General features: G+C 38.4%; 1 protein-coding gene across 18 annotated transcripts in view; it reads left to right on the forward strand.

The window, feature by feature from the left end:
* Nucleotides 1–14,156, forward strand: part of LOC132774436 (complement factor H-like) — a 136,405-nt gene that overhangs the window by 71,408 nt on the left and 50,841 nt on the right. For 10 of the 18 annotated variants that reach the window (XM_067467581.1, XM_067467580.1, XM_067467590.1 and 7 more), the window contains 3 exons: nt 798–974; nt 3,965–4,141; nt 8,717–8,899. In XM_067467581.1, coding sequence (XP_067323682.1) covers nt 798–974; nt 3,965–4,141; nt 8,717–8,899 — 537 coding nt within the window. Of the gene's footprint in view, nt 1–797; nt 975–3,964; nt 4,142–8,716; nt 8,900–11,122; nt 11,320–12,435; nt 13,194–14,156 lie in introns of those variants that run through there. The other 8 variants (XM_067467583.1, XM_067467582.1, XM_067467588.1 and 5 more) reach the window with 4 other exon arrangements.

The raw sequence follows: 14,156 nt of genomic DNA on the forward strand, positions 1-14,156 counted from the left end.
TTAGAGAAATCCTAACTCATGTTGGTGCCACACATGTTAGCCCTGTTTCTGGGTGTATTTGACCTGTTGATTTCAGAAATAGCACCAGTTTTCCCTTATCATCTCTAGTTTTTGAGATATAGAGCATATGGCATCTACCAATTATTATAGGCTCGCCTATAGAGATCAATGATAACCATATCTAAAAAATGAGAACTGATGCAGTTTATCCAATGCAGTTTTCTGAATCAGCACCCCAAAACCCCCCATGAGCTGGCCTAAAAACAGAATATCAAGGATCTTTTTTGTTGGGCTGTGCCATCATTACTCTAAAGTGAAAGGCTGACTGTCTTATCATAAAAGTGGTATATTAAACATTTTAATGCTATAGCCACTGTCCAAGCACAGTCTAAAATGCTATAATAACCCATCCACATTTCACATAGCACTCAGCATCCTAATTCAGACCATGCGTTTTCTATTTTTATTTCATGAGATGTCTTTGTACAGTTGCCCTTTCCAAGCAATTTTTAAATGTGTAAATGGGACATAAAATGCACCCCTATTCTCTTAATCTACCCATATGCAAAAATCCATACCCCAAACTTAAAATGTATGTACACCAAAGAATGGTAAAATCTGGTCATTGGAATCCTAATTGCATTGCTACATATTGACATTCAGGCATTGTAGGCATTTTGTCTGGAAATTCTTGGAATCTTTATTTTTCTCCATTATAACGAGACAGCAACGAATAAGTATTTTTTATATAAAACTTTAATAAAAGTCTTTCTTCTTCGTATAATTTCCCAATTTAGATATAACCTGCGGAGAACCCCCTGTAGTTGCTAATGGTGATATTGTGGGGAACAGAGACAACATTTATCTTCCTGGCCAAATACTGCATTATGAATGCCAAAAAGATTTTGAAATAATTGGACCAAATACTGTAAGGTGTGAAAATCAGGCATGGTCAGAACCACCAACATGTCAAGGTATGGATGAATATTTCCAAATTCTCTTGCAAAGTTTCAGTGGTAAAAAGGAAAATGAAAGGAACTGGAAGGAAAGAGACACAGGGTTCTCCAAACTCCTAATCCATGTTTAACAATTTCTGAAGTAAAGGTAGAGGCACATTTCACAATTATAGGCTCTGAAGTATAATTTGAAACTTTTTTTAAAGGGCCATTACAGTTATCCCCTTGAATCTCAATCTCTCTCACAATCTTTCTCCCCCCACCCCCTCTGTCTCAACACAGAGAATTGGATTGTATGAGTCTACACTGCAATTAATTAAATTCAAAACAGATAATCTGGATTTTATATTGCAGTGTAGAAGGGCCCTTTGTTGTTGTTGTTGTTCATTCATTCAGTCGTCTCCGACTCTTTGTGACCTCATAGACCAGCCCACGCCAGAGCTCCCTGTCGGCCATTACCACCCCCAGCTCCCTCAAGGTCAATCCAGTCACTTTAAGGATGCCATCCATCCATCTTGCCCTTGGTCACCCCCTCTTCCTTTTTCCTTCCACTTTCCCCAGCATAATTGTCTTCTCTAAGCTTTGCTGTCTCCTCATGATGTGGCCAAAGTACTTCAACTTTGTCTCTAGTATCCTTCCCTCTAATGAGCAGTCAGGCTTTATTTCCTGAAGTATGGACTGGTTTGGATCTTCTCGCAGTCCAAGGCACTCTCAGAAGCTTCCTTCAAGCATCTATCTTCCTTCGCTCAGCCTTCCCTATGGTCCAGCTCTCACATCCGTAGGTGACTACGGGGAATACAATTGCTTTGACTATGCGGATCTTTGTTGTCAGTGTAATGTCTCTAACCTTCACTATTTTATCAAGATTGGACATTGCTCTCCTTCCAAGAAGTAAGCGTCTTCTGATTTCCTGGCCGCAGTCTGCGTCTGCAGTAATATTTGCACCTAGAAATACAAAGTCTGTCACGGCTTCCACGTTTTCTCCCTCTGTTTCCCAGTTCTCAATCATTCTTGTTGCCATAATCATGGGTTTTTTAATGTTTAGCTGCAGCTCCTCCTCGCTTTTGGCCATCAAAGTGGTGCCATCTGCATTCTCACCCCAGGCTTGCATTCATCAAGCCCTGCACATCGCATGATATGTTCTGCGTACAAGTTGAATAGGTTGGGTGAGAGGATACAACCTTGCCATATGCCCTTAGAAGGGCCCTTAGAAAGCAGTTAAGTGTTGTTTCTACTCTCTTCCACAAGAAACCTCTAATATTACAGGCAAAAACAAATTCTCTTTTGCATATAATCTTTGCATCAGACTGCATATCTATGAATTGCATATGTATGGAGAGGAAGTGCAAATTAGGCTTGTGCATTACGGGTAAACCATGATCCTTTTGGTGTCCCGAATTTTGGTGGGGGCCCTGATCCATTTTTTGAGAGCCTCCTGAATTTGGAAGGGCAGATATCTGTTTTTGCTCTGGGGTGCTGAAAGATGATTTTTGCCACACAATCCCCACAAAAGAAGAATTAGAAATAATAATTCCACTCCCAGCCCCAATGTGATCACTCAGTACACACTGGACCTGACCATGAACTTAGCTGTGAACTTGGCAGTGAACTTGGCGAGGGTAATCCTATTCCCAGAATTATTAATGTCATATTAATGCCATACTTCCAATTCCTGTGGCTCCGTCCTCCCTGAAAGTAGTCCCTGAGAGACTACTTTCAGACATGCCTCTTCAGCGGAGGAGGCAGCAAAAATCTCCCTTCCCCCACACCACACAAAGGAGGCAAATTCTTGAAGATGTTTTTTAGTTTAGAGGAGAGGTGCTACAGGTAGACGTGCACACTTTAACTTCTTACCTGTTTCTTCTCTAGAGAAGAGGTACTTGGATGCAGACAGGCATGCACACTTTTTGGGGGTTGAATGCTTCATTACAGCTGTTTCTACTTTCTACTATAGTAGAAAGTAGAGTAAGTAGAGGTAACTAGTAGTAGTTTACAGGGAATTATGGTTTTCTTTTGGTTTGCTGGGGGGCTTAATAAAAAGATTAGACTGTGAAGTCGAAAAGCAGAGGAGGAACTGAGATGGGCTCCTGCTTGCTTTCATTGAAGGTGGGTTTTTGTATCGGAAGGGCCTTTACTGTTACAAGCTCCTGAAGTACTGAAGGTACAGAAGGAAATGGAGGCAGTGAAATCCACACACAAGTCTACTGTAAATATCAGTCAGTTGCTTTCTAATCCTTTCAAACAGTGGCAGCTGCCCTGTACGTGGCATATGAAAAGCATTCCTATGTCCAAAAATGGGGAATGCATAGGAATCATGAGTATGAAACAGCTGTGAGTTCATAACTCAAGGTTAAATACTTATAACTGTCCAATAGGATTCCAGACATTATATCAGTCAACTAGGCTGTCTATATCCATATTTTGGCTTTGATACATCCAGGATCGGATTTCGTACCAATGATCTTGATCTTGACTTTTGAACTCTCTAATCTTCATTTTACGTCAGTGGGTTATTGAGAAGCGTTATCTCAATTGAGAAGCGTTATCTCAATTGTCAGGAATTTCATTCCAAATTATGGAGTCAAAAGCCCTATTTCTGGAAGAAATATAACATTTATAGCTTGAAGAGGTGGTTGCAGTTTGTTTTTTTTGGCTGAAGAGCAAGATTCCACTCTTGCTGAACTAACTGAGTGCAAGTTACTTTTGCACTATAAACTACATTTGCAGCAATTGAAGTAAGCGGAAGATGAAAAGAAAAAATGGAAGGAGAAACAGACATTTTAAAAGCAGCTGAAGAAGTGGGATGGCACAGGATTAACAGGATATGTTCTTTTCAGATTGGGATACTTGAAAGATTTGTTTAATTGATCTGAAAACGAAATCCAATTCTGTTAAAGGAAGGAGGAGGTTTGCTGATACAAGGCTTCAGAAAAAGTTATTACACATGTATAGATATTGCTTTTGTTTTTCGAATAATCTTTCAAGGATTGTTTTATCTATCATTTTAGATGTAAGATGTCCTCCTCCACCTGACATTCTGCACGGTCGCCTTCAAGGAAATGTAAAGCAAAAGTATTCGCCTAATGAAAGTGTGATGTACCAGTGTGATCACGGATACATTATATTTGGATTTCATATAATAACATGTTTAAAGAAGCAATGGTCAGAAGCACCCCAATGCAAAGGTATTTGATCCCATTCTGATATATCTTGAAAGACATATCAAATTGAATTTTTTTTTCTATGTAGACTTGAATAGCTTCTCAGAAGTGATAGGGAAAGTCTCCCATAATTTTTAGCTGTTGGCTAAAGTCAGCCTTTGACCCACCAACTTGAGGTCAGCTCATCCAACATGTAGTTCAACTTATGTGGTATATAATGACTTACCATTTTGTCTCTGATCCAGGATTGCAAGGGCTACTGATAAGTTTTTGGCTTTACCCAGAAAGAAACAAGATAGGAAGATGAAACTTTACATTTATTCCACATACTCTCCAGTGATATCAACACACTTCATACATCGGAATTCCAAGTTCTGTAAGCCTTGCAAAAAGAAGGATTTTGGTTGTGCCTCATCTGTAGCAGCCATGGCATCAGAAATAGTGTGAAATTTGGTACACTTGAGGTGTTTCTTCAGGTTTGGAAACAGATGATAGTTGGAGGGAACTAGATTCGGTGAATAAGGTGAGTGGTCAACCAGCTGGAAACCTAGCTCCACCAGTTTTGCCATAGTCGCTTGTGCAGTGTGAGCAGAGGCATTCTCTTGCAGGAACAAGATTCCTTTGGATACCTTGCCACAACTTTTGGCCTTCAGAACTGCCTTCAGTTGGTCCAAAATTTCAGTGTAATACATTGCATTGATGGTGGAACTATTTTGAAGCAGTATGACCTCCTTATCCCTGAACACAGAAACCATCACCTCAGTGGCTGATTTTTGCACCCTGAACTTCTTTGGACGAGGAGAACCACTGTGCCTCCACTCTTTTGACTGCGCCTTGGTTTCAGAGTCATACAAATAAATCCAGGTTTCATCCATAATGGCCAGTCAATCCAGAAAGTTCTTATCAGTCCAGAAACGCTGACAAATAGACTGGGAAGTTTTCACTTGCATGCTTTTCTGATCTGCTGTCAAAATGTGGGGACCCACTTTGCAGAGAGCTTCTTCATGTTCAAATGTTCATGGATGACAGAAACACATTCATGAGAAATCCTCTTGATGTCTATTCCTTTAGCTGAAATTCGCTGATTCTCCAGTATGAGGTTGTGCACAGCATCAACGATCTCCAGAACAACAACCACTCTTGGTCGTCCAGGATGATCCTCATCACTAGTGCTGAAGTGGTCCATTTAAAATATGGCAACCCAGTTCTTAACTGTAGAATATGGAAGGGCATTGATCCCCCAATGTCTGCGACATATCACTATGAATATCCTCGCGGACTTTCCTTGAAGAAACAAGAATTTTATCACTCCTCTGCTCTCATTTGCTGTGAACATCGCCTTAGACTCCGCCATTTTGTTTTCCCACATGCCTAGATCACTGTTGCCATGATAGTTGGAGGGAGCTAGATTTGGTGAATGAGCTACAAACACAAAACTTTGAAAACATATATTAGATACATAAGGCTTTCATGTGATGTAACATTAGTTACCATAGAAACAAAACAAGCACACAAAGCCAAAGACTTATCAGCAGCCCCTCGTATAAGAATGCTCAAGTCTTGCTTGCCAAATCCATAGCTGAGGTCAGTATTCATATTTCTGTGCAGAAAAACACATTTTTGCATATGAATTAATTTTGTTACTTTGAAATAATATTTTCTATGCAGAAAACACTTATTTCATGTCCAATTATGTCTTATTTCTGCACAGAAAGGAATCAATATTTCTCTGTTGAAATATTATTTTTGACAGAGAAAATATGTCTTGTTTACAAAATGATCTTTTTTGCATATTTTTTTCTGTGTATGTTGCATGTGAAAAATTTCACATGCAACTTTTGTAGAGAATAAATCTCTAACAGTTAACATTCCCATCAGTCCAGGATTCTTCTAGACCAGGTTGCTTACAACTTGAGAAACATTTTCCCCAATCATCTCTCCTCTATCCTAGCATGAAGGTGTTTGAAAGGTTTAGATGAACCACGCCTTGTATTTTGTGATAATACTGTATATTTATGGTCTGTTTGTCTGAATTGCATGGATTGATACAAGCCCATTTTGGTATCAAAGGTTGGCAGTTCAAATCTGCGAGATGGGGTAAGCTCCCATCTGTCAGCCCTAGCTTCCCATGTGAGGACATGAGAGAAGTCTCCCAGCAGGATGGTAACACATCTGGGCATCCCCTGGGCAATGTCCTTGTAGACAGCTGATTCTCTCACACCAGAAGCAACTTGCAGTATGTTAGCTGCTGACATGATAAAAAAAATGGTATCAATGCATCAAAGCACAATATGGATTAGATTACTGATTGTCTTTTCCAGTGCTATTGAATTTACTAGTAAATGCTCTTTCTTGCTGAACTAGAGATGAAGAATCCTGTGATTTGGTTTCTACAATTTTCAAACTGTGTTGAAATTGATTCTGCACAAATTGATTCTGTATCACTACTGTTTGAAAAGTTTTTGGTTAAAAACTTTACATAAATGTACTCATTTATTTCTCCTAATATATGCTTTCTGTTTGTACTTAAAATACATCAGATGTGTATTTTAGGACCAATCTCATGTTAAACAGCAAATTGTTCCACTACATTTGACAAGCATGAAGTTTGGATTCTATTTTGCTTCTTCATTAAGAAAATAGGAGTTGATTTGGTCTGAATTTAGTTGTATGAACCAAAAAACATATTTCCATTGCTGCAGTGAACTATAATGAGTGTTGGGGAAAAAATGAATTATCCTTTTTTTCTTTCCATGCTACAACCCAATAAAACCCCAATGCCATGACAAAAGGTACGTATTTTAGTTGCAATTTATAGGATGATATGTAGGTTGTTCATGGTTATCTTTTCATTAGACCATTTTTTGTTAATGAATATGTGTGAATTGAATGTGTGTTGATTGAAAAAATTGTATTTAAGGTTAAATTTGGATATCCTAAGCAAATGTCTTTAAGATATTATGTCTTGGCTGGATAATTCAAATACTGAAGTTGTAAACATATAATCAATGGATCTGGAAGAATCCAAGATGTCAAGCCTACTTCATTACTGATGCTTGACATCATATCATGTTCTGAAAAAGAAAGTTCCTGGTTAGTTATAACACTCATGCATGGACAATTCATGCAGCTCTACATGCAATCCAAAGGCTCAAAAAATTAAACATTAAGTTAGATATTTTGGAAAGTACGAGCGGTATTTCTTAAGTAAGGTCTGTTGGAACATAAATACACAACGAAAGTTTATTTCAAAAAAAGTAAATTTATTTTCAGAAAGTACGTACTTCACTCTATTTTTTCACCTAGTTGCCAAGTTTGTTCAAACACTTATCATACCTCTGAAGAAATTTTAAAATACCCTCTTCATAAATCCTCACTTCAACTGAAGCCACCAAATCGTCTGTAATCAAAGAAGGGTGACCGGAGCGGTCCTCATCATGGACGTTGTCATGGCCATCTTTGAATTGTCGTACCCACTTACGCACTTTGCTTTCATTCATAACAGTATCAACGTACACTTCACAAATCTGTTGATGAATTTCTGCAGCAGGCAGGTTCTTTGCTGACAAAAACGGTATCACTGAGCGAACCTCACATGCGGCGGGTGAGTTGATAGTCTTAAACATTTTAAAGCACAGAACAGAACCGTACAGGTTAGCTACAGAGCGGAAACTGAGCACAGTTGTTCCCGAGGCATGCTGGTACACGACGCACACGCTCGTTGCAGTATGCGTGTGAACTACTAGTGTCTACAACAAAACGGACCTTACTTAAAAAATACCCTCCGTACATATTCCCTACATCTAACCTGTTCATCTCTCAGAAATCAAATTTATAAATTAAATACAGAATGCCTGCGCTTTCATTTCCAGAGACCTACAAATACACACAAGTTTTATGAAAACTGGACTGGGTTGAATCCTATCAGTGAACCTTAAAGGCATTATGAAAGTGATGGTTAAAGATGAAATTGCAGTGCTTAATTGTCCTGGGCAAGAATTCCAAGTATTCTGAGAAAAAAAAGAATGGCCAAAAAAGAATTCAGAGTCTTTCAAGCACTGATATGAAACCTATTCTAGGTTTTTGCAGAAGCTCCTACTTAAAACTAATATATAATAGGTACTAAAAGTAATCTTCAAATGCTGATAGGGATAAAATAAACACTGGAAGTAAACAGATGGGGAAAATGCAGACTTGTTGACATCCTATTCACACAAAAACAACTGTGTGGTCTGTTTGAATTCTTAACCAAAGGATAGATAAATACCATCCATACTTGGAAAAGAATAATAATGAGAAACATCACTATTAATTGTTGCTGTTGTTTGTTTATTTATTTATTTATTTCGCATACTTCTATCTCGCCCTTTTCCCCACAAGGGGGACTCAGATTGTCCATATTCATTAACAAACCCGAATGGTTTGGTTTCCATTCTTAAAAATGAATAGTATTTCATTGGACAAATATTTTCCCTTATTTTCCTTTTTCATATTTGTAATAGTGGGGAAGGATATGCATTCCCACAGCATTTGCAATCATAATGAATGTTATGAGGCAAAGTGCTGTTTTCTGATTCAGTGTTCAATTCTTTTCTAAAGTTTATACAGGAAAATGTGGTCGTCCACCTTCTATTGAAAATGGAGATATTATTGATCTTTTAAAACAAGAATATGAATCAGGTGAAAGTGTGACATACAAATGCCAACGTTTCTACGCCATGGAAGGAAATGCAGTAGTAAGTTGTCAAGATGGCCATTGGTCGGAACCCCCAGAGTGCAAAGGTATGAGAATAATCTCAAGATTTCAGACTACATAAAATTTAATGGTATAGATCTTGTAAATATAGAAAAAAGTAAAATTCATGTCTATGTCAGGGCTTTAATAGATTTATCTAGTCACTGAAAAAAAATGTATGAATTCTGCATAATATAAACATACACTTATAACTATTTCATGTTACAAGTATTCAAAACAATGCCTTCGGAATGATGGAGTTGGAAAAACCGTTGCAGGTCATATACTGGTAGTGAAGTTGCCTTCTTAGTGTAAGACATACACAGATAAAACTGCCTTCATGTGCCTTCTATATTTTTCACAAAGAGTTTTGATTACTTCTGTAATCTTGGTTTGTGTGCGGAGGGGGAACCACACCTTAGCTTGGTATTTCTCATTAGTGCAGAAAGATAGACAGCAATGAGGAGCTTCCTTTTAAATCACTTTTGGATTCATAGGATTTGTGTTTTTGGGTTCCCCATGTCACTGAACTATCATAATTGTAGCCCTATGTATTTTCTTATGAAGCGAGTTGAATCCCTACCAGAAAGGATTATTTCATTCTATCTCAATTTCCATCCTCATTGGGAGAACAGTGGGACTGAACCGGAGAGTTTCTCCTACAGATGGCACTCTTGCTTTCATTGGGAAACCTGATTTTGTTTAATACGATTGGGAATATAGGGGAAGCTCTCCTTTCAGTAAAGACTCTCATCTACATGATGAAAGCAACAAAACTGAAATAAATTTGCAGGGTCAGCACATTCCTCTTCTTTGTATTTTTTATTCAGGACACTGCAAAGGAAAGAATGGAGCTTATATTGAAAATTAGTCTAATGCCTAATATGCTTAAGTTTAGTACAACAGTTCCTAATCTTAGTTTGTATTATTGGCCACTTAGTAAAGAAGTTTTGCCTTGGAGGAATTAGGTCCGCGGGCATATATTAAGGGCCGGGCTTTAGCACAGATAGTTAAACCACCAGCTGTAGTAAATATTATCAATCAAAGGTTGACAGTTCGAAGCTTTGGTCAGTGGGAACTCCTGGCCTTTAGCCCAGCTTCTGCCTACCTAGCAGATTTAAAACACAATGCGAATAAATAGGGACTCATAAGAAAATGCATAGTTCAACAATTATGATAGTTCAGAATCTAAACCACAAATCCTATTAATCCAAAAACAATTTAAAAGAAAGTTCCTAATTGCTGTGCCATCTTTTTCAGAGACCATGCAAATGCTTCAAAATCACTTTTCGATCATAAAAAACACCTTTCTCTTTTGTCACCTACTGGAAATTCAATCATGCACATATAGGCTATTTTCTGACTCTAGTTTTTTTGTTTTCTCCAGCACCTCAACCATACTTTTCACAACTCAGTTGCAATTTTGTTTGTATGTCTCCATGCACTCTGCGAGTAACTTTTAAAATTCACTACTCTCATGTCTTATAAACATGCAATCTTTTACGTTCTTCATTCAGTCAAGCTTGTGTTACTAGCAACTTTAACATTGTTTTTGTCATTGAAACACTTGACCACACCTAGGTCTATGGGTACATTTTTCTCACATTGTTTCTAATCACCTCTACTCTTGTTTTTGAAGGTTTTTTGCACTCTGTTTCACATTGTGACATTCAGACACTGTTTCTCCAAGCATTTGACCTCCTTCATTCTTTACTATAATACAATTGGCTTGTGTCATTAAAAAATAATCAGTCACCCCTTTTTTAGCTTTAGTCAGTCTTGGGATTTTAAGATCATTGTGGACACTCCAGCTAGCCCCCTCCATTTCTTGCTCTATCTTTACTGAAGACATCGCCAAACTGCCAAGCATTATATATACTAACCACCATCAACTGCTAGGCATGCCACTATACCAACCACCATCAACTGCAGAATGTGACACATTCACAGAGGAGTCCGTATCCTTCTTGTCATCCTTTTTGGGAAATACAGAAATGTTAATTTTTACCCTGACATTTTGAAGCTAAAAAGTATTTATTTTAACAAGTGACAAGCTAAAAGCAATCTGATATAGTGACATGATTTTTCTCATCTCTTAAAGCAATCAATCTTGACCAATCTTAGATATCACTACATCTTTTTCTACTCTTCTGTGACTTTTTCATAAAAGAACTGTGCTTTTATTGTGTATTTCTGGCTATATGATCAGAATTTTTCAGTCCTGTGTTTTTACTATTTATAAAACTTTAATAAACTGTGTTTTTCTGCAGAGCCTTGTACAGCAAGTGAGGAAGACATGGAACATAACAATATAAGGCTGAGATGGTCACAGGCTGAAAAAGTATATTCCCAAGATGGGGATATAACAGAATTTGCCTGTAAATCGGGCTATAGTCCAGTTGTGCCTTTTACCCACAGAGTACGATGTGTCAATGGCGCATTTGAATACCCACGATGCGAATGATATGTGAGTATATTGCGATTTAACCATAATAGTGGAATATCCATGACACAAGAGTTCACCTTTTTGTTTATTCTATAGAAAGCAAAGCTTTTGATTATACAGCTCTTGAAGAACTGTGGATTTGTATTGTCGAAGGCTTTCAGGGCCAGAATCACTGGGTTGCTGTGGGTTTTTCAGGCTGTATGGCCATGTTCCAGTAGCATTCTCTCCTACTGGAACATGGCCATACAGCCCAAAAAACTCAATGCAACCCAACTATGGATTTGTTTTAAAAGAAATGAGTGTTCTGGTGCCCTGATGCATAATATGTACTGGTAGGACAGGAAGGCATGGCTTTAAATCTGCAAAATCTGAACAAGGCTATTAAGGATAGGGTGTTTTGGAAGACTTTCACTCAACTCGATAAGTGACAGCATTTAATAGCAATAGAAAGTTGTGCATTACAAATAATTTACTTGTGATTATGTTGATGGGGAAAGTCATGAATATTCTTATACCTAACAAACTATATGGGCTCAGTCATTCAACATATATTTTTTTCTTGGCATCTGCTTCTCTATGTTCTTCTGCTCTGACGTTCCTTTCTTAAAATCACATTCCCCAAAATATTTTCTTAAAAGCATAAACAGAATGGTGGAGAGTTTAAAAAATATGGTACATCAGTGAGACTAAATAAGTTTATGGTACAACTTAGCATTATAGGTCAAAAGGTTTCTTTGAAATAAAAAAATGGCATTCTTACAACATACCTACCAAAGCCAAAAAAGCTGGTACTCCCATTTGTCAACAGTCAGCACATTTTGGTACACTTTTTGAAATCAGTGAATTAGTGGAATTCCAATGCATTTCTAGTCTCTTTCCATTTAGATGAAATTACATCAAGCAAATATTAGTTTACACATGATTTCCAAATAAAAGCTTTTATCCAAAACAGATCACGTTGTTAATACAGTAAAAGAAAATACAGAAGAAGAAAACACCCAGCAAAGGCAGGAACTTGTGATTCTCTGGAACTTGTTGGACTCCAGTTTCTATCATCTTTGGTTATACCGACAAAAACTAATAGTAACCTAAATGTATCAACAGAAATGGCACAAGTTTTCCATTTCTGTTCTACAGATCTCCAAAAATAATGATCATATATCCCAACTATAAGAAGACATTTTAAAAGACAAGAGCAGTCCTTGACTATAAAACACCCAGGTTGACATCTTGTTGGTTAATCTGAGCTAGATCCATTCAATAATTATTAAATAGTGAGTCAACATATAGATAATTCTAATTGATTAAAGGGTCTACTCTACTCAAGAGTAATAATAGAATGCATGGTCCAATTTGTAAATTTTGATGCATGGGCATAAAGATTCAGGCTGACACTGATTTGACTCCTGGCTGTCTTCATGATGTTTCAGTGAGTATCACAGGTTAAATCATGTTAATCTGGCTTTGCTCTGATTCAGTAAAAGTTGAGGGGTACTTGGCTTTGCTCAATACACTGAAGTTTCCTGTGGGTTTAGGTCACTGTGGACAGCTGGATCTGATCTGATTTTGTCATGTCCATTGTCTATATGAGACACAACTGTCACCATGTGTTTCCTGTGCTCATTACCATTGTATAAAGAGAACAGATCATGCCTGTGGTGAAGATCACTGCTGTCATGGAGACACCATGTTGACATTAATAGAGTTGTCTGCATAACCAGGAAAAAGAATGGCTCATCTTCCTTCAAGTCATGCAGGTGCCTCTGTTGATTTCCACATGAGAACCCCATGATGGGTAGGACTTAACACAGAGCTCTGCAGCTATCTTGGAGTAGTGAAAGCAAAAGAGAAGGTGAGATGGCCCTATGGATGGATATAGGGCTGATGGGATTTTGCACCGACTGGGCCATTTAAATTCTAAATTATCAGTGAAGTAAGCCCATTAGGAAAATAGAGCAGAAATTCTTGCATTTCTGAAATCTTTCTTGTCTAGCTTGATTTAACCTTAATTAAAAGGGAAAGCTATTTTATTATTTATTTTATTTATTATTTAGTACACTTGTATACCGCTAATATCTCAGCCTAAAACGGCGACTCATTGCGGTTTACAACATTTAAAAACAACAATAATTCCGATTAAAAATATAAAACACATACATATACAATACACAGTATTGGGCCACCAATACAGACCAATGCATCTCTTAATTAAAATCATAATCCAATTTCGTTGTCTATGATTGCCAGTCCTTGATCAAAAACTTCATCGCATCGGATTAGCCGAATGCTTGCTCAAACATCCATGTTTTCAGTTTTTTCCGAAATGCCATCAGCGAGGTGGCTGATCTTATCTCTATAGGAAGGGCATTCCAAAGCCGCGGGGCCACCACAGAAAAGGCCCTGTCTCTCGTTCCCGCGAGCCGCACCTGTGAAACAGGCGGGATGGAGAGAAGGGCCTCTCCCGAAGATCTTAGGGTCCTGGTGGGCTGATAGGCCGAGATACGTTCGGATAGATATGTAGGGCCAGAACCGTTTAGGGCTTTAAAGGCCAAAGCCAGCACTTTGAATTGGGTCCGGTAGCTAATCGGTAGCCAGTGGAGCTGGTACAGCAGAGGAGTTGTATGCTCCCTGCGCCCTGCTCCTGTTAATACCATGGCTGCCGCCCGTTGGACTAGTTGGAGCTTCCGGGCCGTCTTCAAAGGCAACCCCACGTAGAGAGCGTTGCAGTAGTCAAGGCGGGATGTAACCAGAGCGTGGACTACCGTGGCCAAGTCAGACTTCCCAAGGTACGGTCACAGTTGGCGCACGAGTCTTAACTGTGCGAATGCTCCCCTGGTCACCGCCGAAACCTGGGGATC

Source organism: Anolis sagrei, chromosome 4, assembly GCF_037176765.1.
Source record: "Anolis sagrei isolate rAnoSag1 chromosome 4, rAnoSag1.mat, whole genome shotgun sequence".
In the NCBI taxonomy this organism is placed as follows: Eukaryota; Metazoa; Chordata; class Lepidosauria; order Squamata; family Dactyloidae; genus Anolis; species Anolis sagrei.